Genomic DNA, 26,420 nt, shown 5'->3' with positions numbered 1-26,420 from the left:
AGAGAGAGAGAGAGAGAGAGAGAGAGAGAGAGAGAGAGAGAGAGAGGAGCACGGGGTGGGGACGGTGTGGACAAGGCTGTCTTTTATGACATGGTTGATTTAGCTCTCAGTTGGAAATGGAAGCAAAGACAGGAGACAATGAATGAACCAAAAATCTAGGGTGTTTCCAAGGGGCTCTTGGTTCAACCTCTTATGCTCATCTCTGAACATGAATGTGGGCCCTGGGCCATGAGTTAGGGACATAAGCAATGACACTATGTGTCCTACTGCTGTGCCATGCCACGTGGGATTCAATAGCACTCTGTCTCTGTCAAATCACTTAGCCCAGGCTGGCCTTGAACTAACCTCTTAAAAAATTTATTTATCTATGAGTGTTCTGTGTGCATATAGGGTACATGCCAGAAGAGAGCATCGGATCCCATTACAGATGGTTGTGAGCCACCAAGAGATTGCTGGGAATTGAGCTCAGGACCTCTGAGAGAGCAGTCAGTGCCCAGCCCCTTGAATTCATGATTAGCTGAGGGTGGCCTGAACTTCTGATTCTCCTTCTTAAGTGCTAGAATTATGTACCTGTGCTGCCACGCCCACTTTGTGGAGTGCTGGGAACCAAACCCAGGGCTGGAGGCTGCACCAGTTTACTGGCTCACTCACACCCCCAGCTCTCTCCTTCTCTTTACAAAGATGTTTAAGGTTCAGCGTGTCTGTAGCTTCCCTGTTTGAATGATTGGATGTACCAGGATGTTAGCCTGTGATCTTAGGTTACTGCGTTTGTTTTCTTAGATTGCCATCGCAAAGCATCACAGACCAGTAGCTTAACCAACAGAAATGTAGCCGGGCAGTGGCAGCACACGCCTTTAATCTCAGCACTCAAGAGGTAGAGGCTGGAGGATCTCTGAGTTCAAGGCCAGCCTGGGCTTCGGAGCTAGTTCCAGGAAAATCAAGGCTGCACACAAAGAAACCCTGTCTTGAAAAACAAAACAAATAAACAAAAAGTAATAGGAATTTAGTTTCCACATATACACAGTACCAGAGTTTAAAACCCAATTCAAGATGCCCAGCCCCCAAGTGTTGGCAATGTTGGCTTCATTTCTGACCCCTTTCTCTTTAGTTCATATAGGATGCCTGTGTCTTCACACAGGCCCCCTTGACCCATTATCCTTTCCTTTGAAGGACACCAGTCCTGTTGGACAAAGGCCACCCTAATGGTCTCATCTTGACTTCATCCTCAGTGACCATGCCTCCAGTGTTGTCACATTGGAGGCATTTGTAGGTTAGGAGTTCACATGGAAAAAATCTTTCCTGTGTATAAATAATTGCCATAACATACTTATTTCTACAAATCCAGCTAAAACCATGAATCGAAAGGGTATCAAATACATGGAAACTTGTCCGATGCTGTGGGTGATAACAGTGATGGGTAATCAATCTGTTTAATAGAGGCGACAGGGAACTGTCAGAGAGTCCCGTGATTCCTACATTGCATTACGTTTTTATTTGTTTATCTTTCTTAATGCCCATAAAGCACTTGGAAGGCGGAGGCTCCCAAGGTTCTCGAGGGGATCAGGAGACCAAGGTCATCCCCAGCCAAATTGTGAGCCCTGGCCTAGCTGAGACTCTGTCTCAAACAAAGCAACATGCTTACAGAGAGACAAGATGAAAACTGCATGAGCAGGTGTGGTCAAGGGCTGAGGCTAGCCCCCCACACTCATAGGAACAATACCAGGTCCACTGGTGAGCACAGCTGTTGGTAAAGTGATTTTTGTAATCACTGCCCAATAATGATCCTCACTCTGGCCCTGAGGAGGAATTATGACAAGAACTGACCGGAACTGACAACCACTGTCTCACAGGCTCCTTACATCAGCCCCTTGCTAAATATGGGTGAGGTTTGCCCAAGGTCTGCTAGAGTGAGCTAGTAGGTCATTCAGTTTTGAGGTCAGAAATAAGTTTCTAGACTACTCAAGGATCAGACAGGTTCTTTAATCTTTATTATTAATTATTTTATTTATGTGAAAGGGGATTTTGCCTGTATATACATCTGTGCACAAGGTGCCCAGGGAGGCCAGAAGAGGGTGTCAGAGCCCTAAAAACTGGAGTTACAGATGGTTACAGATGAGCTGCCAAGTAGTTGCTGGGAATTGAACCCAGTTCCTCTGCAAGAGCAGCCAGTGCTCTTAACCACAGAGTCCTGTCTCTAGCCCCTCTTTATTTAAAACAAACAAACAAACAAACAAACAAACAAACAAACAAACGTGTTTTCTTTTATTTCCACTGCAGCCTTTGCTATGTTTCCTGTAGAGGCGAGGGCAAACTGAAAGCAAACTTGGAGATTTTATAGCCTGTCAGACCGAGCCACAGAAGGGGAAGCTTGCCCATCCTGTGCCACTGATAGGCCAATAGGAAGTAGCTCCAGCGTAGATAAGAGCAGTTGCCGGAATTGTATCTGCTTTTTGAAAATACTTCTTTATTGTATGTATGTGAGTACACTGTCGTTGTCTTCAGACACACCAGAAGAGCGCATTGGATCCCATTACAGATGGTTGTGAACCACCATGTGGTTGCTGAACTCAGGGCATCTGGGAGAGCAATCAATACTCTTATCCAGAGAGTCATCTCTCCAGCCCCCCTCATTTTTTTAAATTTTTATTTTATTTTTTTATGAATCAGATTAGTCTCTTTAAGGGAGGCATTTTTTTTAACTTCCCCTTTTGATAATTTCTGCTTAAGTTTTTCTGCATCCGTAGTAAGATTCCTAAGGAGGCCAGAAGAATAGGAAACTAGTAAATTTTGATCTGGTGGGAGATGTGGAAGACAGAATATTGAGATAGAAGGTCAGTTTGAAAGAGTTGCTCTGCCTGTTTCCCCATGAGGCAGAGCTAGTGTGGGTGTGCAGAGGGTATGGGGTGGGGGAAGGGGCGAACTTCCCCATTAGACTATACTATGCCATCAACCAGCAGGCTGTGAATGGGACCTTTGAGGAAGACAATGTTTCTGTCCATATATGGACTCCCTTTCATATGAAAAATTGTGATTATCACGCACGTTGTAGCATGATCCTATAATCCCAGCAATCTGGAGGCTGATGCAGGATTGTACATTCTTGGGCTGGGCTAAATAGGCAGCCTGAGCTCAAAAAAATTAAAATGGCCAGGTGTGGTGGCACCTACCTTTAGTCTCAGCATTTGGAGGGCAGAGGCAAGTGATCTTTATGATTTTTGAGGCTAGCCTGGCCTACATAGTGAGTTCCAGGGTAGCCAAAGCTACAAAGAGAGACTATGGAGAGAGACAGAGACAGAGAGAGAGGAGGCAGGGAGAGATAAGAGAGAGAGAGAGAGAGAGAGAGAGAGAGAGAGAGAGAGAGAGAGATGAAGTTGGGTGGGGAAGAAGGAGAAACATTTTCAAAATATGTTGTATGAAAAAGAGTTAAGAAAAAATTTTTTTAAATGACTGTCAAGGCAGCCCAGTGAGTAAAGACCATATGGTCACCAAGTCTGATGACCTGGTTTTGATCCCTGGGACATGGGCATGGACACACACACACACAGAGACACACACATACACACACAGACACACACACAGACATGCAGACACACACACACAAGTATAATAAAAACAAGCAAAATAAAACAAATAGTGGCAATCATCAGAGATTTGTAGTGTTTCAAGCAAGATAAAGTCCAGATACTCTCAGAGCTTCAAGGCCCAGAACTTCGTCTCTTCACAGTCTTCCCACGCCCAAGAACAGTTATGTCAGGAATTCGTTATCTGTAACTGCGTTCTTTATTTTAATGTTCCGTTAATTTCATTAGCGTAACAACTGGGCAGATTTCAGAAAGGGACGACTTCTCCTTTTGATTGCATTCTTTCTTATTTTTTTATGTGTTGTCTTATGAGCATGTGTGTGTGCCCGCACGCGCGCACGCGCTCATATTTGGGTAAGTATGTGCATACACAGGGAAGCCATATGACAACTTCAGTGACATCCTCAGGAACACTGTCCATCTCCTTTGAAATCACCAATTAGGTTAGACTGGCTGGCCACAGAGCCCAGTGATTTTCCTGTTTCCAGTTACCCATTGCTGGGCTTAAAAGTGAATACAACCAGACCTTTGTGGGTTCTTGGATAAAAGTCAAGTGCTTGTGCATGTGAGGCAAGCCCTTTAGTAACTGAGTCCTGTCCTTTTATTTATTTGTGTATTTGTTTCTTGAGACAGAACCACAGCATGTATCCCTGACTAACTTTGAACCTGTTATATGTAGACTGGCCTGGCCTTGAACTTGTGGCCACTCCATGTCTTTCCGCTCTTCTCAAGTGCTGGGATCACAGGCATTTGCAAACAGCCTTTGATTGCCTTTGATTTCTTAATATTTATTTATTTATTTATTTATTTATTTATTTATTTATTTGTTATTTTTGAGACAGGGTTTCTCTGTGTAGCCCTGGCTGTCCTGGACCCCACTTTGTAGACCAGGCTGGCCTCGAACTCAGAGCTCTGACTGCCTCTGCCTCTCAAGTGCTAGGATTAGCCACCACCTCCACGCTGACTTCTTATTAATTGTTAGACAGGGTCTCACGAGGCTCATGAGACCTTGAATTTAGAATGTAGTTGAGGTCAACCTTGAACTTTTGATCCTCTTGCTTCTGTTTCCGGGCTATGACACCATATCTGTTTTGTGTATAGCTGAGGGAGGAGCCCAGGGCTTAGTGCGCAAGCAAGAACTCTACCAACTGAGCTGCACCCCTGCCTCCACCGCCCCCTCTCCTCCCCCTTTGCCTTTTATTAGTTGCGAAGCAATTCTACTGAGACTCAGTTTCTAAGATACAGTTCGCTCTCCGACTTACACGGCTGGGTTTTTAGTATGATCACAGACTGCGTAACCATCAGCATTGGCTTTGAGAAAAACTTTCCCACCTCCCAAACATGTTGACTTCTGAGGGATCTTTCTATTTCAGAAATATATTTGCCAATCTGCCAGAGTTTTCGTTTCGCTTTCACGAGTGGGAAGATGCGGTCATTGACTGGGGTGCCCCCTTGTTTTGTGGATCTTGGATGCCGCTCAATGGTAGTGTCCTTGAAGAGGATGCCTGAGGCCCTGGGTTTGATCTTGACCCTGAAGGGGAAATGAAAACATTCAATTGGCTTTTCAGTAGAACTTTCCATCCAAGCTCACATTTCAGGGCATCAGCCACTTGCAGAGGGCAGTGCCCTATCCTGTCCAGTAGCCAACAGCTACGTGTGGCTACCCGGCACTTAAAAATGTTGAGTTAGCCGGTGGCTCACACCTTTAATCCCAACACTTGAGAGGTGGAGGCAGGGAGATTTCTGTCAGGGTTCCACAGGGAAACACTGTCACGAGAAAGGAAAAACAAAAACAACAACCAAAGAAATACGCTGAGTCTCGATTGACATATGGGTTCATCATATGCACAATTTGGAAGAGTTTGCTTTAAAACAATATAAAAATCTCACTCGTAACTTTAAAATTGACTACGTGTTAAATGATGTTTTAATGTGTTCAAGCACAATGTACTTAATCTTTTACATTTTTAACTTAAAAAAAATATGGCTGCTAAAGATAAAATAAAGCGAAAAGGAAACACAATACTGCAGAAACATTCAACCGTAGACGGGGTTAACTTTACGGTTTTAATGGATGGAGCGGCTCTTGGCAGCTGAGGTGGGAACATATCGCCCTCTGCTGGTCAGCAGGCTGCTCTACATCTCTCCCACCCCCAATACAATAGACTCAAATGTCAAAGCTAGATGCCGCAGGGGGGAAAAATCAAGAGGTGGGAAAAAAGCTTTAAAATGCATTGAACTTGGGCCGTGTGCACAGTCTTGTGTTGACCGGCTTTCGTAACCACATGAATCAAGAGCTCATTACCATAGCGTTATTCACCATAACCCGAGAACCAGAGCGGTCCTAAGGGTTGACCCGCTCTCCCTCCAAGGGGTTTACTCTCAGAAAAGGATCAGTGTTGTCCTCTTTTTCAGGGAGACCAGCATTTGGAAAGCTGGGACCACCATTCCAAGAATCTAGCTTTTTTTTTTTTTAACATCATTTCATTTAAAAAAAAATGTGTATGAGTGCTTCAGTCTGTGCATGCCTGATGCCTGCAGAGGCAACAAGAGGGAATCAGATCCCCTGTGACTGCAGTTAGTGTGGGTTCTGGGACCTGAGCCTGGCTCCTATGTGAGGACACTGCAGACTTTTAACCACTGAGTCATCTCTCCAGCCCTATATTGGACTCTTTAGAAAAAATTATTTTATGCATATGAGTACACAGTAGCTGTCTTCAGACACACCAGAAGAGGGCATCGGATCCCATTACGGATGGTTGTAAGCCACCATGTGATTGCTGGGAATTGAACTCAGGACCTCTAGAAGAGCAGTCAGTGCTCTTAACCTCTGAGCCATCTCTCCAGCCCCCCTGCCCCATATTGGAGTCTTTTAAATGCTTATATCTCAGAGGAATGTCGTTTATTACAGCAATTTAAAAAACACACTTTAAAACTTGCCAGATTCACTGGGCAGTGGTGGCACACCTTTAATCCTAGCACTTGGGAGGCAGAGGCAGGCAGATTTCTGAGTTTGAAGCCAGCCTGGTCTACAGAGTGAGTTCAGGACAGCCAGGACTACACACAGAAACCCTGTCTCGAAACAAAAACAAAAACAAAACAAAAAAACAACAACTTGCCAGATTCTATTATCACGGTCCTTTTGCGTGTTTTCTCCCACTTAATGCAATGTTTGTCGATGTTGTTGAAACTAAGGTGTGTGCACAGTGGTGGCCTGTTTCCCTGATCTTTTTTCACTTGTATTTAAATACTTCACATTTTAAGTTATGGGCTGCAGAGATGGCTCGTTGGTTAAAGGCACTTGTCGCTCTTGCAGAGGGCACACGCATTCATACCGTTTAAAAACGTTATTGGAGATTCTGTAGCTGGAACACAGGGGCTGGCACATGCTATCCACATATTCTACTGCTGAGCTATCCCTCCAGCAAACTCATTTGCAAATATCAATTTCCCTAGGCTGTACCTATGTTCTTCCAGAACATTCTTCACCATTTAGTCCGTACCCTGGGACGAGGGACCACCTTGCCGTTTCTCTGAATGCCGCCTCCCCTTAACACCCTGGGCTAGTACACTGCTTTCCCTCCTTTGCAAGAATTCCAGACACACGCCTCCTCACTGGGTGACTCTGAGCTACACTCCTCTGAGCAAAGCTTGTCCTTGGGTAGGAAGAAGAAGAGCTACTCAAAGGTGGTGCAATGTCTCTCACCGACAGCTTCAACCTCAGTAAACTGTATCAGGAAGCACATATCTCCTGGCTTTTAATGGTGGCATGCACCTGCAATCCAAGCATTTGAGGCAAAGGAGGCAGAGGTTGTGAGACCTCCACAGATCCATGTTGTCCTGTTTTTCGTAGCAGCTTCTAGGCCAGCGATGGTTAGTTACAGTGTGAGATGCTATCTAAAAATACACACCAGATCAACAACAGAAAAATCCAAGAGACCGACCTGTGTCCATCTGGGAACAGAGGAGGCTTGTTCCTCGGCTTTCTGAGCACAAAGAAAGAGAACCAGCCTTGCACCACATTTCATTCTTCAGAATGCTGTACGGGAGCTGGGTAGTGGTGACATAAGCACTTAATCCCAATACTCAACAGGCAGAGGCAGGAGGAACTGTGAGTTTGAAGCCAGCCTGGTCGACAGAGCAAGTTCCAGGACAGCCAGGGCTACACAGAGAAACCCTATCTCAAACAAACAAACAAACAAACAAATAAAATCAGTGGGGGAAAGATGCTAAGCCTAAAGATCTGAGTTAAACCCCTGAAACCTCTGTGGTAGAAGAAAGAACCAACTCCCACAAGATCTTCTCTGACCTTCACCTGTGTGCTTTAGGCCACACATTCACCCCCCTCCCCAAATTAATAAAATGTAGGTTTAAAAAATTTTAAATTGCCATAGGGTTCTAAAACACAAGCTGCAGGGTGCTGTACTGTTTTGGGTCATCTCCATGTAGTCAACCATGTGTCCCTGCCCTACTACTAGGGATCAAATCTACTGCCTTTCTAGTGTCTCGTAAGTTCTCTACAATAGGGTCTCCCACACCAGCTCAGGCTAGCTCTGACAGGCCTTGAACTTGAGACCTTTCTATCTCAGCCTTCTGAGAGTAACTAGGATTGCAGGCCTATGCCACCAGGCCTAATTTCCTCAACCTGTCTGAACTCTCCATGGATTCATCTCCAAGCAGGGTTTGGTGGTGCAAGGGTGGCATCCTCTTCCCCATTCAAGGTTATCCTGGGCTACATAGCAAAACCCCATCTCATACTAGCAGCAAGGAAAACGTGAGATCTGAGTCGTCTCTATAAAAAGAAGGCAGGCTTTGGGCTTGGGTACAGATTTCAATCCTGACTCTTACACTGAGCCACTGGGTAATGTGGAAGTAAAGATACAAACATGGGCATGGAAGCCCACACTTGTGATACCACCACTGTCAGTACTGAGGCAGGAGGTTTAAGAACTCCAAGACTGTGGTGGCACAGGCCTTTAAACCCAGCACTTGGGAGGCAGATCTCTGAGTTCGAGGTCAGCCTGGTCTGCAGAGTGAGTTCCAGGAGAACTGGGGCTACGTAGTGAGACCCTGTCTCAAAAAAGAAAAAGAAGAAAAAAATTAAGATCCAGGAGGGCCTAGACTATGACACAAGTGTGTGTAGAAAAGAAGTTAATATCTCTAGTTACTACAATGCCTGGCATTATTTTAAGGTCTTCATATGAATCTTCTTATTTAACTTTTTCTTTTTTCTTTTTCTCTTATTTAAGTTTTGTGACAAACTTAGGATGACACTGGACGCCAGTTTACAGTGCGAGTTCAGAGGTCAAGGCTGCAGACCTGGCGGGAGGCAGAGCTGAGCATCCTCTCTCAGCCCTAATTCCCAAAGCGATTCTATTTAAAAGCTAGCCCTTTTATTCTTTTGTTGTTTTATTTCTGGTGTGTGGGTGTGTGCCTGTATCTAGTGTGGTGTGCGCATGTGTGAGTGTGCGTGCACCCGCACACACACCCGCGCATGTGTTATGTACGTGTGTGCCTAAATCAGAGGACAATTTGTGGGAGAATTTGTTAGTTCTCCCCTCCCATCATGTGGATCTGGGGGATTGCACTCGGATCTTCTGGGTCAACAGCAAACAGGTTTACCCCCTGAACCACTTCACTGGCCCTATTGTTTTTGTTTTGTTTGTTTGTTTGTTTTTCAAGACAGGGTTTCTCTGTGTATCCCTGGCTGTCTTGGAACTCACTCTGTAGACCAGGCTGGCCTCGAACTCAGAAATCCGCCTGCCTCTGCTTCCCAAGTGCTGGGATTAAAGGCGTGCGCCATCACTGCCCGGCCACTGACCTTATTGTGTGCGCTTGAGTCAGTCGCTACTGTGAAGAAGTACCATGAGAACGACAATGTCTGTCACCGGCATTGTTGGACATAAAACCTACGACCTTCTGCCAAATTCAGAATCCATGTAATTACCTCGTTAGAGACAGAGTGTAACCAATTCTAATGAACCGAACTGAGTGAGAGATACTTACCACCCACGTGGGTTCCTTGTTCGGACAGGTTATCCTGCTCAGAGAGCTAGGTACCAGTGGGTCCGCTGCAAACCGGATGGCTTTTTTGCAAACTGCATGGAGGAGAAGGGACCACAGTTCGACCTAATAGCAGATGAATCCAACAACATCGGCCCTCCGATGACCGATCCTGTTTTGTAAGTAGACTTGCTCCATCTCACAGGAGTGCCTGAGTGCTTTCGTCTCAGATTCTTTCTTTCTGTGGTAATTGTTTTCTACTTCACAGAAGGCAAAAGCCGGCCATGTGTGCTGAAGCATGAGATGTGCCAATGTACTTGGACTCATCCATGTTTGTATAAGGGTTTCTTGTGGGTGGCAGAGATAAACATTGGGAACTATTTTCCCCAACATATTAGGCAAATAAAACGTTTATATATTAAAATCGAATTGAGTTAGATTTTTTTTTTTGAGAAAGGATTTTTACTATGCTTCCCTGGCTAGCCTAGAACTTGCCATTTAGACCAGGCTAAGCTTGAACTCAGAAAGATCAGCTTACCTCTGTCTCTGAGTGCTGGGATTAAAGGTGTGTGCTACCACAGCACCACAGCTGGGTTTTGTTGTTGTTTGTGCTTAGTTGGAACACATTTATTAAATACTGAAATTAATCATTTGGCTTTGCTTCATCTTTTCTATTTTTCATTACTGTTTATTTATTCATTTTGCTTTATGGACGACTTGCTATTCAGTGTGTTCTGGAAAAGCAATGGGTCTTAGTTAGCTAGGGTTTCCATTGCGGAGAACAGACACCGTGACCAAGGCAACTCTTATAAGGACAACATTTAACTGGGGCTGCCTTATAGGTTCAGAAGTTCAGTCCATTATCATCAAGGCCGGAGCATGGCAGCATCCAGGCAGGCATGGTGCAGGAGGAGCTGAGAGTTCTACATCTTCATCTGAAGGCAGCTAGTGGACTGGCATCTTTAGGCAGCTAGCTCTCTAAGCCCATCCCCCACAGCGACACCCTCGTTCAACGAGGCCACACCTCCTAATAGTGCCACTCCTTGGGCCAAGCATATGCAAACCACCACACAATGATATACAAATAAATACTGTTGGGACCCAAAGTCAGCTAGGCATGGTGACACATTCCTCTAAATGGATCAACCAAGGCGGTTTCGAGTTCAAGTCCAGGCTCGGCTACCTATCTTGCCTCAGGCCATCATCTACTACCTAGAAGCAGCACAAGTTGGTTTTTCCCTTGGGCACCTGTATCACACGCATGAACACATCTGAGTGTATGTGTGGCAGTTAGAGGACAGCTTGCTTACGGGAATGAGTTGTCTGGGGAATTGAACTTAAGTCGTCAGGCTTGGCAGCCGGCACGTTTGTGTAATGAACCATCTTGCTGGCTAGTGTGGGGAGATGCCCATTGGTCATCTTCGCTATCTCTTGTTGATTTCACTTCTCTACTATGCCATGTTTAAACAGTTTCCTTGTGTTAGCTATTCAGAGTTTCCCTGTATCCACCACCTTGTCTCTGGCGTTCTGTAGGTGCCTCTCTGGATCCGGCATCTTACACCAGTATACCGACATATTCTTGAGCTTCCTGACGTTGAATAGACTCCCTCCCTTGACTACATTTATAGCTATTTCTCCACTCTGCTCTTTATTGAATCCGATGGATTTGTTTGTTTGTTTGTTTGAGACAGTCTCATCTGGCTATATGGCCCTTCTGGCTGTCCTGACCTTGAACTCAGAGATCTACCTGCCTCTGCTTCTTAAATGCTGGGATTAAAAGCATGTGCCACCAAACTTGTCACATCAGCACTTCATAGAAGGGATGCTTCTATATGTTTGCTTTTGCCCCACTTCCAACCCCCACCCCAACCCCCATCTCCCAATCCCCCCACCCCGGACCATCAACACACACAGTTGGATCTCCGATCCTGCCCTCAATCCTGAGTGTCTGTCTGGTGATTGACACATCTATTGATCGCAACCCTATTTTTAGGTTTCTTGACCTCTTCACTGCCTTTCAAAGTGATTGACCCAAAGACCGATTCCTTTGAAACAGTTCCTTCTGTGGCTTCTAACCATCCATCCACCTGACCCAGGTTGTTTCCGTAGCTGCTTTCTCTTTGATCTTTTTTTTTTTTTTAACTTATTTACATTGCTCATGGTGCTGGAAGAGGCCAGAAGGTGTCAGAGTCTCTGAAACTGGAGTTTACAGATGGTTTTGAGCCTCCGTGTGGATGCTGAAACCCAATCCCAGCTCCTCTGTAAGAGTAGCAACGGCTCTGACCCCGGAGTTGTCTCCTCAGCCCTGCCTCTTTGCTTAGAAGCGCTGAAGCAGATTTTTAACTTTTTGAATTGAACAACTGGGTGCTTGAATTTATTTCCATGTTGTCCCCCACTCCTCCTATCCCCTAAACCCACCCCCACCCACGCCTGCCATTTTTGTTTTCTTTTTGGAGAAAGGGCTCCGGCAGCCCGTGCTGGCTGCAATTCACTATGTGTCCAAGGATGACTCCAACCCCACCACCCAAACGCTGCGATACTTCGTGTGAAATTACATTGTAAGTAGAACTTTATATTTTTTTCTTTGTATTTCAGGATGGGAGGATTCCCGAAAGACTTCTTCCCCATTTCTGATGACTATTCTGGGTCGGCATCGGGCTCGGGCTCCGGCTCAGGCTCGGGCTCGGGCTCCGGCTCTGGCTCGGGCTCTGGCTCCGGCTCAGGCTCTGGCTCCGGTTCTGGCTCGGGAAGCGGCTTCCTAGGTGACATGGAATGGGAATACCAGCCAGTAGATGAAAACAATATTGTCTATTTCAACTATAGGCCTTTTGACAGGATGCTTACCGAGCAAAACCAGGAACATCCAGAAGAAGATTTTATTATATGAAAGTGACCATCTCTGTCTCCCCACCTCCACGCGGAACAATGTATTCAGAATGCTTTGTGTACCACGTTTAAATGATCAGTCTCAGGATAAAGAGTTTTACAGAAAATTAAAAATGCCTGGAAAAGACTCTTGAATCCTGTTACCCCTTTTCTCATTAATTCATGAGGAATTATGCTTTAACGCTGTTGTCTATCTTATTGTTCTGGAAAATATCTGCAATTATATGTGTATTGGATCAACATTATGAAATTAACATATACTCTCATTATTATACAATAACTTTAAAAGCCATTCTGAAAATTTTAATTTGATAGCAAGTTGATGAACAATACTACATACCTAAAGTGTTCAGGAACCGGACTTGCATTGTGAATTACAGATAGATTCCTTTATGTGATTGAAAAGAAAATAAAGTGAGACACAGTGGCCTCCTACCGTGGCTATGTGACATGGTTTACATGGTAAGGGGTATACACTGAGCTGTGGCCATTGGATGTGACGGGGAAGACCAAATGTTGCTTATCTAAAAATGTCACGGGCTTTACAGTTAGAAACTTAACACTTCAAATAACGTAGAATGGGGATCTCGATGGCCCCTAATTCTTTGCCTTTGTCTAGATGCCTGCTCAGGTTCAAATGTTACTCCATTAAAACGAATAGAACCAAAGGGGGGAGCTGTCTGGAACTTCTTGTTCTAATCCAGGAAATAATTGCTTTTTTTTTTTTTTTCGAGAATTGCCATTTATTCCCGAAGTTGCCAAAAGCAAAATCATCACCGAGGATTCACCAGGGGTGCCAAGGGAACAAGGAGGCTCAGACACTGACTGGGAGTTGGTCAGGAGTTTAGAGGGAGGTGGAATGGGTGGGGGAACCCCAGCTGTCCCTCCCCCATCTAGTGCTACAGAAAAGGGGCCTCCTCTGGGCTGGCTCCCTCCCCATCTCCATCTCCATGTCCAGTTTTTCTCAAGGGGAGGTGGGCTGGGGACTTGGGAAGAGGGTGTAGTGTGAGTGGGTCCCAGGAGGGGGAAGGGCACTGTGGGGGAGGGCCCCCCCATTTCACATGCACTCACAACACTGATCTCCCAGGGAGCAGAAATTGGGGGAAGTCAGTCAGTTGAACCAGGCCTCCTTCCTACCCTGGATTAATAATTGCTTTTAAATATACACACACACACATATATGTAATCATATTATACATATTAATATATAATAATTTTATAATACAGTATACAATATTGATATAGGTGATATATAATATATAATATAAATATAAAAATTATATATAATTGGTAACATACAATATGATACAATATAAAAATGTGTATATATACACATACACGCACACACACACACACACATATATATGATATTGTAAGCTGGAGAGATGGCTCAGTGGTTAAGAACTCTGGCTGCTTTTTCAGGGAACCCAGGTTTACTTCCCAGAACTCACATGGCAGCTTCCAGCAGGAGATCTGAGGTCCCTTTGTAGCTTCTATGGGCACCAGACATGCATATGATACATCTATCTATCTATCTATCTATCTATCTATCTATCTATCTATCTATCCAGGCAAAGACTCTCATACACATAAAAAATAAATTAAAAAATCTTTTTATAAAGGCAAATAAAAAATACCTCCCAAACTAAATCAATAGCCATCTGTGATTCTGTGTCCTTAATAGGCAGAATACATAGCCAAAGAACAGAGGAGCAGAAAGAAGACTTATTTGTATCATATATAACTTGGGGAATCTGGGCTTTCCATTCCTGAAACTGTTTTTTTTTTTCAGATTTACATGTTACCATAGTTAACTTTGTCAATCCAACAAAGTCTAAGGGTCATCTGAGAAGAAAATCTCCATTGAGAAATTGCCTAGATTATATTGACCTGCGGGGGACTGTCTTGCTTGTTAACTGATATAGGACATCCTCGCCCACTGTGGGCGGCACCATCACTAGGCAGGTGGTCCACGGCTATGAGAAAGCTGGCCTGTGAGAGAGCCCACAGTCAGCAACCCTTCATGCTTTCTACTTCAGACTCCTGTCTGGAGCTCCTGCTCTGACTTCTCTCAGTGATGGACTGTGACCCGGAATGGTGACCACTTCCTTTCCTCTTCAGAATTGCTTCAGTCAGAATATTTTATTACAGCAACAGAAAGGAAACTAGAACAGATGTCATGGCTCCCTGGGGAACTGTTTCCACTACGGTCCATTGTGAGAGACCCACTGAACTCTAGACAAGGCGTTTTAGCCATCTATGCCAAGGGATGAGAGCCCAAATCAGGACTGACCTTGAGAGTAATAAGACGGGGCTACTGCACAGCTGAGAAAAAGGGCATGTGACACTTGGGTGACCAACGGAGGTTCCTCTTAGTTTTACCATGTTTAGCCAAGGATCAAACTGTCAGGAATAATATTTGTGATCATTCACTATTTAGTAGTGCAAACACAAATAACTACAACATTTTATTATGTATGTTCCCCCCCAAATCCACAATAATTACAACAGATCGCTAAGTCCGTGGAGAGGAAGGGTGAAAGAAGATGTGTGTTGTTATTCTCTCAGTACATTGTCTTAGTATTTCAATCACTGTTAATTAATATAGGGGCTGGAGAGATGGCTCAGTGGTTAAGGGCACTGAATGTTCTTCCAGAGGACCCACATGGCAGCTCACAACCATCTGTAATTCTAAGATCTGATACTCTTACACAAACATACATGCAGGCAAAACCACCAATGCACATAAAATAAAGGTAAATAGATTTAAAAGATATTAATATAACTATATCTTTCGTTATTCTGCCTTCTGTCATCTATGGTGAACTAGGGTTTCTCATTTTTTGTCATTATTGGCACTTCGAGAAGAATCTCTCTCTCTCTCTCTCTCTCTCTCTCTCTCTCTCTCTCTCTGTGTGTGTGTGTGTGTGTGTGTGTGTGTGTGTGTGTGTGTGTGTGTGTGTTTGAATTGGAAATTGAACCTAAGGCCTCACATTTGCTACGCAGGGCTACTGCCACTATGCTGTATCCTAAACCTCTGGACAGGATTTCTTTGTTGCAGGGGGATGCCCTGTTTATTGTGGATTTGTGGTGTGTGTGTCTGTGTGTGTGTGTCTGTGTGTGTGTACCTGTCCGTGTGTGTATCTGTGTATCTGTGTGTGTGTGTGTAATGTTTATTGTGGAATGGCCCCAATCTTTCTCCATGCTATGCTCAGCTGTTCCATTCCCCTAGATGTCAGAGAAAATACCTCCAAACACTTTCAAAAAATTCACTGGAGAGAAAAGTCTTCCCCTCTTGAGAACTGCTGTGTGGAACTGACAATCCGTTGGGGCCTAGTGGTTCATCAATAACATTGCTATCTTTAAATTGGTTACCTATTGCATGAGTCATAAATGGTTTACAGAAGCTGGGCTTCGTGGCACAGGCCTTTAATCTCAGCACTTCAGAAGCAGAGGCAGGTGAGCTCAAGGCCAGTCTGGTCTAAATAGTGAGTTCCAGGCCAGGCAGGGCTACACACTGAGACCATGTTTCAAAAATCAATCAATAAATAACAAAACAGTAACCTATAGAAAATGAGACATTGGTAGCATAATCATTCATCTCTGATATAAAATTTATTTATTAATTTATTTTTGGCTTTTTGACAGGGTTTCTCTGTGTAGCCCTGGCTGTCCTGGAACTCACTTTGTAGACAAGGCTGGCCTCGAACTCAGAAATCTGCCTGCTTCTGCCTCCCAAGTGCTGGGATTAAAGGGGTGCACCACCACTGCCTGGCTTTAAAAATATTTTCTTAATGTGTATGATGTTTTGCTTGCAAGCATGTATATATCCCTCAAGTGTACCTAGTACCCACAGAGGCCAGTGAGTACATTAGGTCCTTTGAAACTGGAGTTACAGAGAGTTCTGAGCCACCATTTGGATAGTGGAACCAACGCTGGGCCCTCTGCGAGAGCAGCAACAGCTCTTAACTGTTAGCCTTGCCTCTAGCCTCTAGCCTCTAGCCTCTGATATAAAAATTTTTATGGGGGAAATTACCTCAGTGATTGATGTAAAATGCACTTTTTTTTTTTTTGCTATTTGGCTATTTGTGATTGCTTGGTGTTTTGTCTTCACAAGGACAGATACTTATAATTAAATAAGAATAAGCGCTCTTGGGAATTGAAACTATGTTGGCATATTTTCATTACTTATTGGGTTTTATTGGGGGCGAGGGGTGTTGGTTTCAAGACAGGGTTTCTCTGTGTTACAAGCTCTGGCTGTCCTGGACTTGTTTTGTAGACCAGGCTGGCCTAGAATTCAGAGATCCACCTGCCTTAGCCTCTTGAACACTGTCATTAAAGGTGTGTGCCACCGTGTCTGGTCTTATTATGTGTTACTACGTAATCAATCACTCCAAAACTTTGTGGCCTATCTATCTATCTATCTACCTCTATCTATCTATCTATCTATCTATCTATCTATCTATCTATCTATCTATTCTATCTATTTATCTACCTACCTACCTATCTTTAATCCCAGGATTTGGCAGGTAAATCTGTGAATTCAAGATTAACAAATTCCAGGCCAGCCAAGGCTAGATAGTGAGATTCCCCCCCCCAAAAAAATCCAGAACCAAACAAAAAAGCCAAACAAAACCAAAACCTTAGTGGCTTAAAACAATAAACATTTAAAAATATTATGGTTTATGCTGGTCAGAAATTGAGAAGATTATATGCTGTCAGAAATTGAGAAGATTATCTGGTGATTCTATTCAGAAGGTCTTTTAAGAGAGATGGCTCAGTGGTTAAGAGCACTGGATGCTCTTCCAGAAGTACTGGTTTCAATGACTAGCACCCACATGGTGGCTCACAACTGTCTGTAGCTCCAGTTCCAGGGGCTCTGGCACCCTCACCCAGACATACATACAGGCAAAGCACGAACACACATAAAATAAAAATAAATAACTTTTTAAAAATACAGTTAGGATGTTCACCAGAGCTAGACTCATCTGAAGACTTGGCCAGGGATGAAAAAAAGTTTCCAGGTTGATATTCTCAAGTAGTTGGCAAGTTGATACTGCTACCGTCTGCTTTCAGAGGAGACAGGAGACGACCCCTCTCTGTGGAGTATGGGAGCTGACATCTATAAAAGGAAGTGATCCAGGAGAAACCAAGTCAGGAGCAGTTTGAGACAGCCACACCACATTATTCTATTTGTCACACAAACCAATCAACACTAAAAGAGAAGAGAAGGCTCACTGAGAGCTATGCCAGACATTGGCTACCACTGAACAGTAACACACACACACACACACACACACACACACACGCACACGCACACGCACACACACACACACTCATCATCATGAGAATTGGAATATGAGCAAATATGGTTGCTCATGATACAATCTTTGCATTCAGGGACTGGGCCAGGAGGATCACGAGTGTAAGGTCAGCCTGAGACACGTACTAAGACCATTTCTGGGACAAAAAGAAAAACAAGGAGTGGTGAGATGGCTCATCAGATAAAGATGTTTGCTAACAAGCCTGAGGACCTGGGCTCAATTCCCAGAAGCGACATCTACAAATTCTGCTCTCCATAAACTCGATGTAATACACACCTCCCAGAATAATAATAATAAAAAAAAAAACCATGAAAGGTAAAAGGAAAATAACAAGAGACAAGATAGTTGGAAGACAGGAAGGAAAGTAAAAATCCACTCAGGATGCTCAATCTAGGATTTCAAGAAATTCCAGGAAGAGGGTTGAGGATGTGGCTTAGTGGTAGACTGGGTGACTGGGATCCATGAGGCTCTGGTTCAATCCTCAGCTCCACAAAGGGTAAAAGAAACCCAGGTAAACAGAGGGAGACGGGGCGGGGGTGGGGGGAAGCCTGGAACAAATCATCCAAGAAATTTAGAAAGACTGCAAGGTACACAGTCAACACAGGAAAGTCACATACATCACAATGAACAACTGAACATGAAAAATTGAAAGTTCTGTATACAATAGTGTTAAAAAATACAGGCACTTTAATAAAAATGTGTAACACTGGAAACTAGAAACACTGCTGAAGAACACTTAAAAAAATCTAAAAGTTAGAAAAATACACAACGTTCACGAATGGAAGACCCAAAATATTTTTATTTTACCTCCTTGAGTCTTTATGTGTATGGATGTTTTGTAGAACAAACTTGGATATGTGGTGTACATGGAGACCAGAAGAGGGCATCGGATCCCCCTGGTAATGAGCCACTATTTGGATGCTGGGAATCACATCTCATTCCTTTGGAAGTGTAGCCAGCAAGTGCTCTTGACTTAGCTGAGCCAGCTCTCGAGCCCCAATCGATAGATTTTTGACAAGCATACCACAGCAGTTTACAGGGGAAAGCATTTTGAGCAAATGGTGCTGGAACCAACGAACACAGTTAAGCTTTCAGAGTTTAGCTTAGCCTATGCACAATTGTTTCTCTCTTTTGTTTCTTTGTAACAGGGTCTCACCCTGGAGCCCAGGTCAACCAGGGGGCAAATTGTGTGACCTCCCGGAGTCTTTTAATTCATGGCAATTCTTCTACTTTTGTCTCCAGAGTGCTGGGATTACAGCTATGAGCCTGGGTGATGCTCCTTCGTCCAAGCCATCTGCGTCACAGATTTTTAATCAGTAGTAGTTTGAGCTCTAAATTCCCTTCTGTACCCATACTATTTTACCCTTCTGTAATTCTGGCATGTAACCCCCAGAACTGGGAAGGCTGAAGGTAGGACAGATGTGTTTCTTGACAGCCTGGGCTACATAGCATATTCTAGAGACGCCTGGGACACCTAGTGAGACCAATAAATATATACAATATATATACAGGCCAGGAGAGCAGAATATATATATATATATATATATATATATATATATATATATACTGTCTCAACAATAAATATATACACAAACATCCATTCGTTCCAAAGCTCCCTGGTATAGCAATCTTAAAGCTTTGTTTTCAAATAATAACATTTTAGGCTAGAGATTTCCCCTGCATGCATGCAGGAAGTGCAGTGCTCCATCTGCAGCAACGCATAAAACCAGACGTGACTCCTGCAGTTCCAGCATTGGGAAGGCACTTTGGAGGTGGTCACTCTCTGCATGAGGCTAGCCTAGTCTATATGAGACTTACAAACAAAACAAAAGACTCATTTCCAGTATTTGAATTCTGTCGCAACTGGAGACCAAAGCCTCGATTTAACCTTTAAATATTTTAGACTTACAGATTTGACACTTTGCTTCCCAAATTGAGTTTTGTTATGATGGGGCTGATGACCGTGGGGGGTTGGGGGGCAGGTCATGAATTTGAATGAAAGGTTCCGTTCCGAAACCTTCGAAGTATTTCATTCACCCTCGGGTCTTCTAGGCCTCCACTTGCCTCCACTATCGTGCCTGGGTCAGAGTTGTTGTAGAGCCGCGTTTAGCACGCTTGCGAAACTTTTAGGAAGGGCGATTACCGGGGAAGGAGGGCGGAACCGATTTGCGAGTCCTGCCTCTCCGGCTTGGAGGGATGGGTCACGAGCTATCGGTGGACTGCAAAGGATGTGCTCTAAAGATTAGCTTTTCTCCCTATTAGTCTCTTCGGAGGCCAACAATTCTCAGGGCTGGGGCAGGAAAACGCTTCAAGTGAGATCAGGTGCAAAGGTCGGAAATGCAGCAAGCCTGCAAAGACACGCCTCCCGCACAAACCCTTGCTTCCTCCCCCGAGTCCCCCAAACTTCCCTAGCGAAAAGGAAACCCGGGTGCCGGGGAAGGAGGAGTTCCACAGCGCACGGATGGACTGGGAAGACCGATTCTCGACCACGCCCACCCGACGTCACCCACACCGACCACGCCCTCAACCGAGGGGCGGGGCAGAGAAGCCCCGCCTCTAAACGGCCTTCCTGACGGGCGGGGCCTCTAGCGGGGCGGGGCTGGAGAGGGGAGGGGGCGGGAGAAGAAGAAAAGGAGTGGTCACGTGCGCCTGGTGGCCTATGGTCACGTGACGGGCGGCGGGGCGCAGGCACCCAGGCTGGGAGTTCTCCTGAGGGGAAGCGGAGTGAAGTGGGGGGACCCGACGGCGGTGACAATGGTGAGTGCGCGGCGGCCTGCGAGGTCGTCTCCCGCGGGGCCGCGGGGCGCGCGGCGGGACTCCCAACGGCGGGCGCGGCGCCGAGCCTGCAGGGAAGGGGCACGGAGCGGTGAGGCCTGACGGCTGCCCGGTCCCGGCCAGGCCTGGGCACCTGCGGCCGGCGGCACTGCCCTGGCCATGTCGGAACCTCTGCCCGCCTTCCTCGATCGGCTGTGGGGACCGTGGCTGGGCACCCGTAGCCCGCCCAGCCGGAGCCCCGCAGCCTCGCCTTCCAAGGTAGCCGAGGACAGTCAGTGCCCTATGTCTCAGTTCCGGACTCTGGCGAGACCTGCTCACTCACCTTCCTCGTCCCGAGCTCGATAGAGTCCGCTTATTTTCTTTAAGCTGGATGCGGAGACATTCTGCGATTTCGTGACCCAAGTGGAGGCTTTTTGGCACTTTAGAATAGGAGGGAAGGCGAGAGAAATGGGTGTCGGAACGGAGACCCTCATTTATCCCCAGATAAATGAGGTTTAAGCGCTTGGTTTCACTTCCTTCCCTACGCGGTTTCTACAACTTAGCGCTTTGGGATGTTACAGTGTCTTGGGAGCCCAGGGAGGGATGAAAAATCAGAGCACTTTACCACACTTAATGGAAAGCACCATTGGGCAAGCTTCTGTTTAACTACGTGCCCGCAGTCTTTAGATTGGAGCTCTTTTGACTCGTGCTATTTCACTCCTTGAGAGCCTTCTGCTCGCTCCCCTTACACTACCTGCTCTTCCCAAGCTCACTACTTTTAATAAACTTCTTGAGACTTCTCGACTCAAGCTAGCCAGCCAGCCAGGTCAATTTTTAAAACGTTGCTTTGATTAAATAACTTTTAAGTCAGAAATCATGTTGCTTTCTCCAGAGTTGGGGGGATGGGGAGAAGTTCATTCTGGGAGCGTGTTCTTAAACACGTCTTTTGGGTGAGTCCAGGGACAGAAAAACAAGGCGAACTGCTTGGTTCCCTTGCAGCTTAAAGATTCAGGAGAGTTAAGCATTTGTTTAGATAAATTAGTTTAAGGTGGAAATAACTAAAAAGGAATTATTTGGCTGTTAGGGAGCTCGCCTTTCATTGCTTATAATTTGAAAAGAAAACTGAAACCTCTCTTTTACTTTTTGGTTACATTTGTAATTAGTCCTAGTTAAATTCAAGAGCAACTTTTTTATGTTTAAGGTATTTGTCAAAGCCTTCTTATGGAAACACATGTATACAAAAGAATTTGCTGTTTCATTGTGTGTGGGCTCAAGTGAATACATTGTGGAAACCGTGGCCCCTGAGCTCCTTTCTGGTTTTTTTTTTCTTACTGTAAAAATTCTTCATACACATTTTGATTATGCTTTTCCTTTCCCTCAAGTTCCGTTTCTTTACGTCAAGCAGACTTAATACACCTTTTTAAGTGGTAGCCAAAAAGTTTGTTATAGTTTTATGCATCCATGTGTAATTTTGCTGGATGGTAATGCTAAACAATGTATGTCTTGGCACCATGTGCTTGTTGGGTGCCTGAGAGGGCCTCAGGAAGGTCTCAGATCTCCTGGAACTGTAGTTAAAGTCAGTTATGAGCTGTCATGTGGATGCTGGCAATCTGAACCTGGGTCCTCTGGAAGAACAGCCAGTGCTCCTAACCACTGAGCCATCCTTCCTGCCCTATTATTGAAAAAATATTGCAGAACTGTGTCTTCTTGTGTGTTTTGGCAGCTTTGGTGGCAATTTGATTTTGTTAAAATAGTATTTAATTTGTGACTTTAAATGTAAAATTTCAAATTGGAAAAGACCATTCAATGTGTTACATAGAAAATATATGTAGAAAAAAGTTGCCATATATCATTTTATATATAAAACATCTTTCGTAGTTTCCAAGTCTTAATTTTCCTTTAAGTAGCTTTGGGGAGTATCCAATTGGGGGGGAATTTTAATTTCCTGCCTTTGGTTTGTAACTCAGATGAACTAACGCTGATACTATGGGGAGTCTGCTAGTTGCCTTTGTTGAATGTCTCTGACTTAGTTTTCCTGCTTAAAATAGGCAGCTGCTTGAGTATATTGCCTTCCCCCCTTGTCAGTTGTTCTTTCTCCCATCCTCCCTTGCTGCCTCAGTGAGTTGACACATAGTGGAAATTACTAAATATCAAGTAGTCAGTTTTGAGCTGCACATACATATGATTTTTTGGGCAAAATACACTATTTCATAATTCACTGTTTTTAGGAGTTTCAACTTTTAAGACTTGGTGTATGGAAGGTAACTGGGACACAGGGCATAGTGTTGAACATTGCTGGGAGTTGAGACAAGAGAGATCTCAAATTTAAGGCCACCCCAGATAATGTAGACTCAGTCTCAAGCTGAGGGTATGGGGCAGAGAGGGTGTTAATAGCTCAATGGTAGAATACAGGCTCAGACCCTGGGTTCAGTCCTCACCGCCTCCTGGAAGTGACCCACTGCTGAGGGTCACATACCTGTCATTTTCTCTTTTCTAAATATTTAACTAATTACAAATTTTCCTGTTGAAATTAGCTTTCCAGTTAAAATTTGAGTTTGTTTGAAATGTTGCTTTAAAAAAAGATAAAAAATATTATTGCAGAAAGAAAACTTCTCTAGGTGTCTTTGGAGCATGTTAAACGCCCTAGTTTCTAGTTAGTTATTTGAAGTTGCCCCTTTTATGGGGGCTGGAGAGCTGCTCAGCACTTAAGAGCACTGGCTGCTCTCTCAGAGAGGACCTGGGTTCAAGTCCCAGCACTCACACATTGACTCACAGCCACCTGTGACTTCTGGATACCCTCTTTTGACCCCTACAGGGACCTGGCACACAAACGGCAAACAAATATACACTCAGGTAAAACATTCATACAATAAAAGATATACATAAATTTAAAAAAGGATTTATATGGGCTGATGAGATGGGGGCTCAGCGGTTAAGAATACTGACTGCTCTTCCCAAGGTGTACAAGCAGACAGAGAACACATACATTAAAAAGAAATGCATAAATTTTAAAAAGATCTAAAAAAAAAAAAAGAAATTGTCTCTTTTGTTAATAAAGGAACAGTGAGAACAATTTGGTCATTGTGTCACCTGTGACCCACATCACCCACCATAGGAGGCTCCTTGGCTTGTTTGCTGTCATTACCTGTCCTCCCCAGGACAGGGCTGATGCTTACGGAGTCCCAGAGTTAGACTTTGCCCCAGCTCATCCTGGTTTTCTGAGGAAGGGCTCGTTCCACCAAAGGTTACAGATCTCAGACCATTTTCTTGTGTGTAGTCACTAGAGTGGCACGTGTGTACTGAGCAGTAGCACTCCACAGGTATTTGAGGGCCTCATAGAAAGTACTGCTAACTGTGTTCAGGCTCTTGTTTTCAGTGATGAGCAAAGATAAAATGTCTGTCCTCAGAGAGCACAGCTCAGAGGCAGAGTCATATACTTCCTCGGCCTGTGAGAATAAAGTGGGGAGAGGCCAGTTTGCATTAGGGTACAGGAGTTAGTGAGTCAGGTGACTCTAGGACAAGGGGGGACAGGCAAATCTGATGACTTCTACACAAATTACTTCCATTATTTAAGGTTATTGTATCTGGAGAGCTGGTAGGTCTATCTGTAAGTCACATCAAATAATATATTGTACATGTGTTTAAAATAACGTATTTGAAGTCAACGTTACCTATAAAGATTTTATATATTGGGGCTGGAGCAGTGGCTCAATTGTTAAGAGCACTGGCTACTTTCTCAGAGAACCCAGGTTCAATTCTTAGCACTCACATGATGGCTAAGAACTGTTTATATACCTGTAGTCCCAGGGGATCTGATGGCTTTTGTGGGCTCTGCAGGCACTAGGCATGTGTGTAGTGCACAGACTTATGTGAAGGCTAGAACACTCATTCATACACAGTAGAGTAAATGAAAGAGTGTACAAACTGATGAGCTCTGCCAAGTGAATGTCAAGAGCTCAGATACAGTAGTATCACATTCACACCTGGGTAGGGCCTGGTGGTGCTTGCCTTTACCACCAGCACTTAGGAGGCAGAGGTAGGTAGGTAGACGTAGGTCCCTATGATTTTTGAGCCGACCTGTGCTGTATGGTGAGACCCTGTCTCACAAGACCAATCTACATATCCCATATACTGGTACCTCAGCTTCAGAGTTTTTTGTTGTGCGCCTGTTCTGGTTTTAGTCAAGGTCTTATTCTGTAGCCTAGGCTGTCCTGGAACTCACGGGAGAGCCTAGTCTGCCTTGAGCTTTTGGTAAGCCTCCTGCCTCGGCTTCCTAAGTGCTGAGATTGTAGTCATTCACCACCATGACCAGCTGCCAAACTACACTTTTTTTAAATTAAATAAGTATTTACCATTGTTTATTGTGTGTGGGTGCTTGCCACACTGCATGTGTGACGGTCAAAGGACAAATAGTGGGTGTGGGTTTTCTCCTTCTGTCATGGATTGTAGGGATTGAGCTCAGGCCATAAGTCTTGGTTCCAGGCACATAACTTAATGGTGCCTTCTCTCTGGCCCCAAACTACTCTCTAAAGTACGTCCAGTTTACAAGCTTTCCAGCCTGTTGGAATATTTAAAAGAAGAGAACTGGTCAGGTATGTGTGTGTGTATGTGTCCCAGTATTAGGGTTATGCACACAATCACACAGTTTTTTTATTTTTATTTTTTTTATTCTTACATAGGTACTGGGGATCTGAGCTTAGGTCTTCTCTCCAGCTCCCTTATGCCTTTTTTTTTTTTTTTTTTTGGTTTTTCGAGACAGAGTTTCTCTATGTAGCCCTGGCTGTCCTGGAACTCACTCTGTAGACCAGGCTAGCCTCGAACTCTCAAACTCAGAAATCCGCCCGCCTCTGCCTCCCGAGTGCTGGGATTAAAGGCGTGCGCCACCACCGCCCGGCCCCATATGACATTTTTATACTTATGTATCAGTATGCTCTGGTTGTATTTAACTTGTTAACCCCCCATTGTCATCATTCTCCTCCCTTCCTTGCCAGTTGTCCTCTGCTTTCATGACACGTGTGTGCGTGCGTGCACACACACACACACACATTTGTATTATGTGTAGTTAAATATAGATTCTATATATGAGAATTACAGTATTTATCTTTTTGAGATTATTTTACTTAACATGATGATCAGATGTGCGTTTTTAAACAGCCCCTTTGTTGTTTGTGCAGAGCAGAGAAGGAAGGGGGACGGACGATACAGGCACTGATGTGGAGGGTGCTGTGGAGCTAGCTGCTGGGAAGGTTGATGTTAGGGACTGCTCGAGCTTTGTAGGTAGAGACTAAATGGAGCGTCGCAGAAGGACCCCATCTGAGAGCACAGAAAGCACAGAAAGGATACAGGCCCCTGTGGTGGAAGCTGCCATCTTTACAGTTTAAAGACTAAAGCATTGTCGTTAGTGCTCATAGCACGTCATAGCTGTGTCTAATGTGAGAACGGTGCCTGGGGTCTGCTCACTGTTGCCACATTGCCAGCCAGTGTGCTTTGCCACTAGGAGGCAGTTATCTGAAATTACAGATTTTCTTTGGAAATATTTATGGGAATTTTATTAGCTTGTAATGTGAGTGCTAGGTTTACTCAAAAGTCTTACATGATGGGTCGCATTCTGTCCAGACCTGACAGAGCAGAGGCTTTATGGCAGTTAGCTCACTGCGATGACATTGCACTTGAAGGGGGGACGTAGTTTGGACTATGAAAGATTTTGTCTGATGGAAGAGCCTCCCTTTAATCCCAGCACTTGGGAGGCAGAGGCAGGCGGATTTCTGAGTTCAAGGCCAGCCTGGTCTACAGAGTGAGTTCCAGGACAGCCAGGACTACACAGAGAAACCCTGTCTCGAAAAACCAAAAAAAAAAAAAAAAAAAAAAAAAA

At 44.5% G+C, this 26,420-nt stretch overlaps 2 protein-coding genes across 4 annotated transcripts in view; both read left to right on the top strand.

The window, feature by feature from the left end:
- Nucleotides 1–12,910, top strand: part of Srgn (serglycin) — a 35,377-nt gene extending 22,467 nt beyond the window's left edge. For both annotated transcript variants that reach the window (XM_028776855.1, XM_028776856.1), the window contains exons 3-4: nucleotides 9,616–9,763; nucleotides 12,180–12,910. In XM_028776855.1, the coding sequence (XP_028632688.1) occupies nucleotides 9,616–9,763; nucleotides 12,180–12,471 (440 nt within the window). In that variant the 3' untranslated portion in view covers nucleotides 12,472–12,910. The remainder of the gene's footprint in view (nucleotides 1–9,615; nucleotides 9,764–12,179) is intronic.
- A 7,492-nt stretch (nucleotides 12,911–20,402) lies between these two features.
- The window catches only part of Vps26a (VPS26, retromer complex component A), a 30,382-nt gene continuing 24,364 nt past the window's right edge, over nucleotides 20,403–26,420 (top strand). The window contains exon 1 of one of the 2 annotated variants that reach the window (XM_028776849.1): nucleotides 20,403–20,551. Coding sequence is in view for 1 of the 2 variants with exons in the window: in XM_028776848.1 (XP_028632681.1) it covers nucleotides 20,549–20,551 (3 nt within the window). In the remaining variant the exon portion in view is untranslated. The remainder of the gene's footprint in view (nucleotides 20,552–26,420) is intronic. The other variant, XM_028776848.1, reaches the window with a different exon arrangement.

This window comes from Grammomys surdaster, unplaced genomic scaffold, assembly GCF_004785775.1.
Source record: "Grammomys surdaster isolate TR1022 unplaced genomic scaffold, NIH_TR_1.0 273, whole genome shotgun sequence".
In the NCBI taxonomy this organism is placed as follows: Eukaryota; Metazoa; Chordata; class Mammalia; order Rodentia; family Muridae; genus Grammomys; species Grammomys surdaster.
The sequence above is the reverse complement of the archived record's forward strand: the minus strand, read 5'-3'. Positions and strand labels throughout refer to the sequence as shown.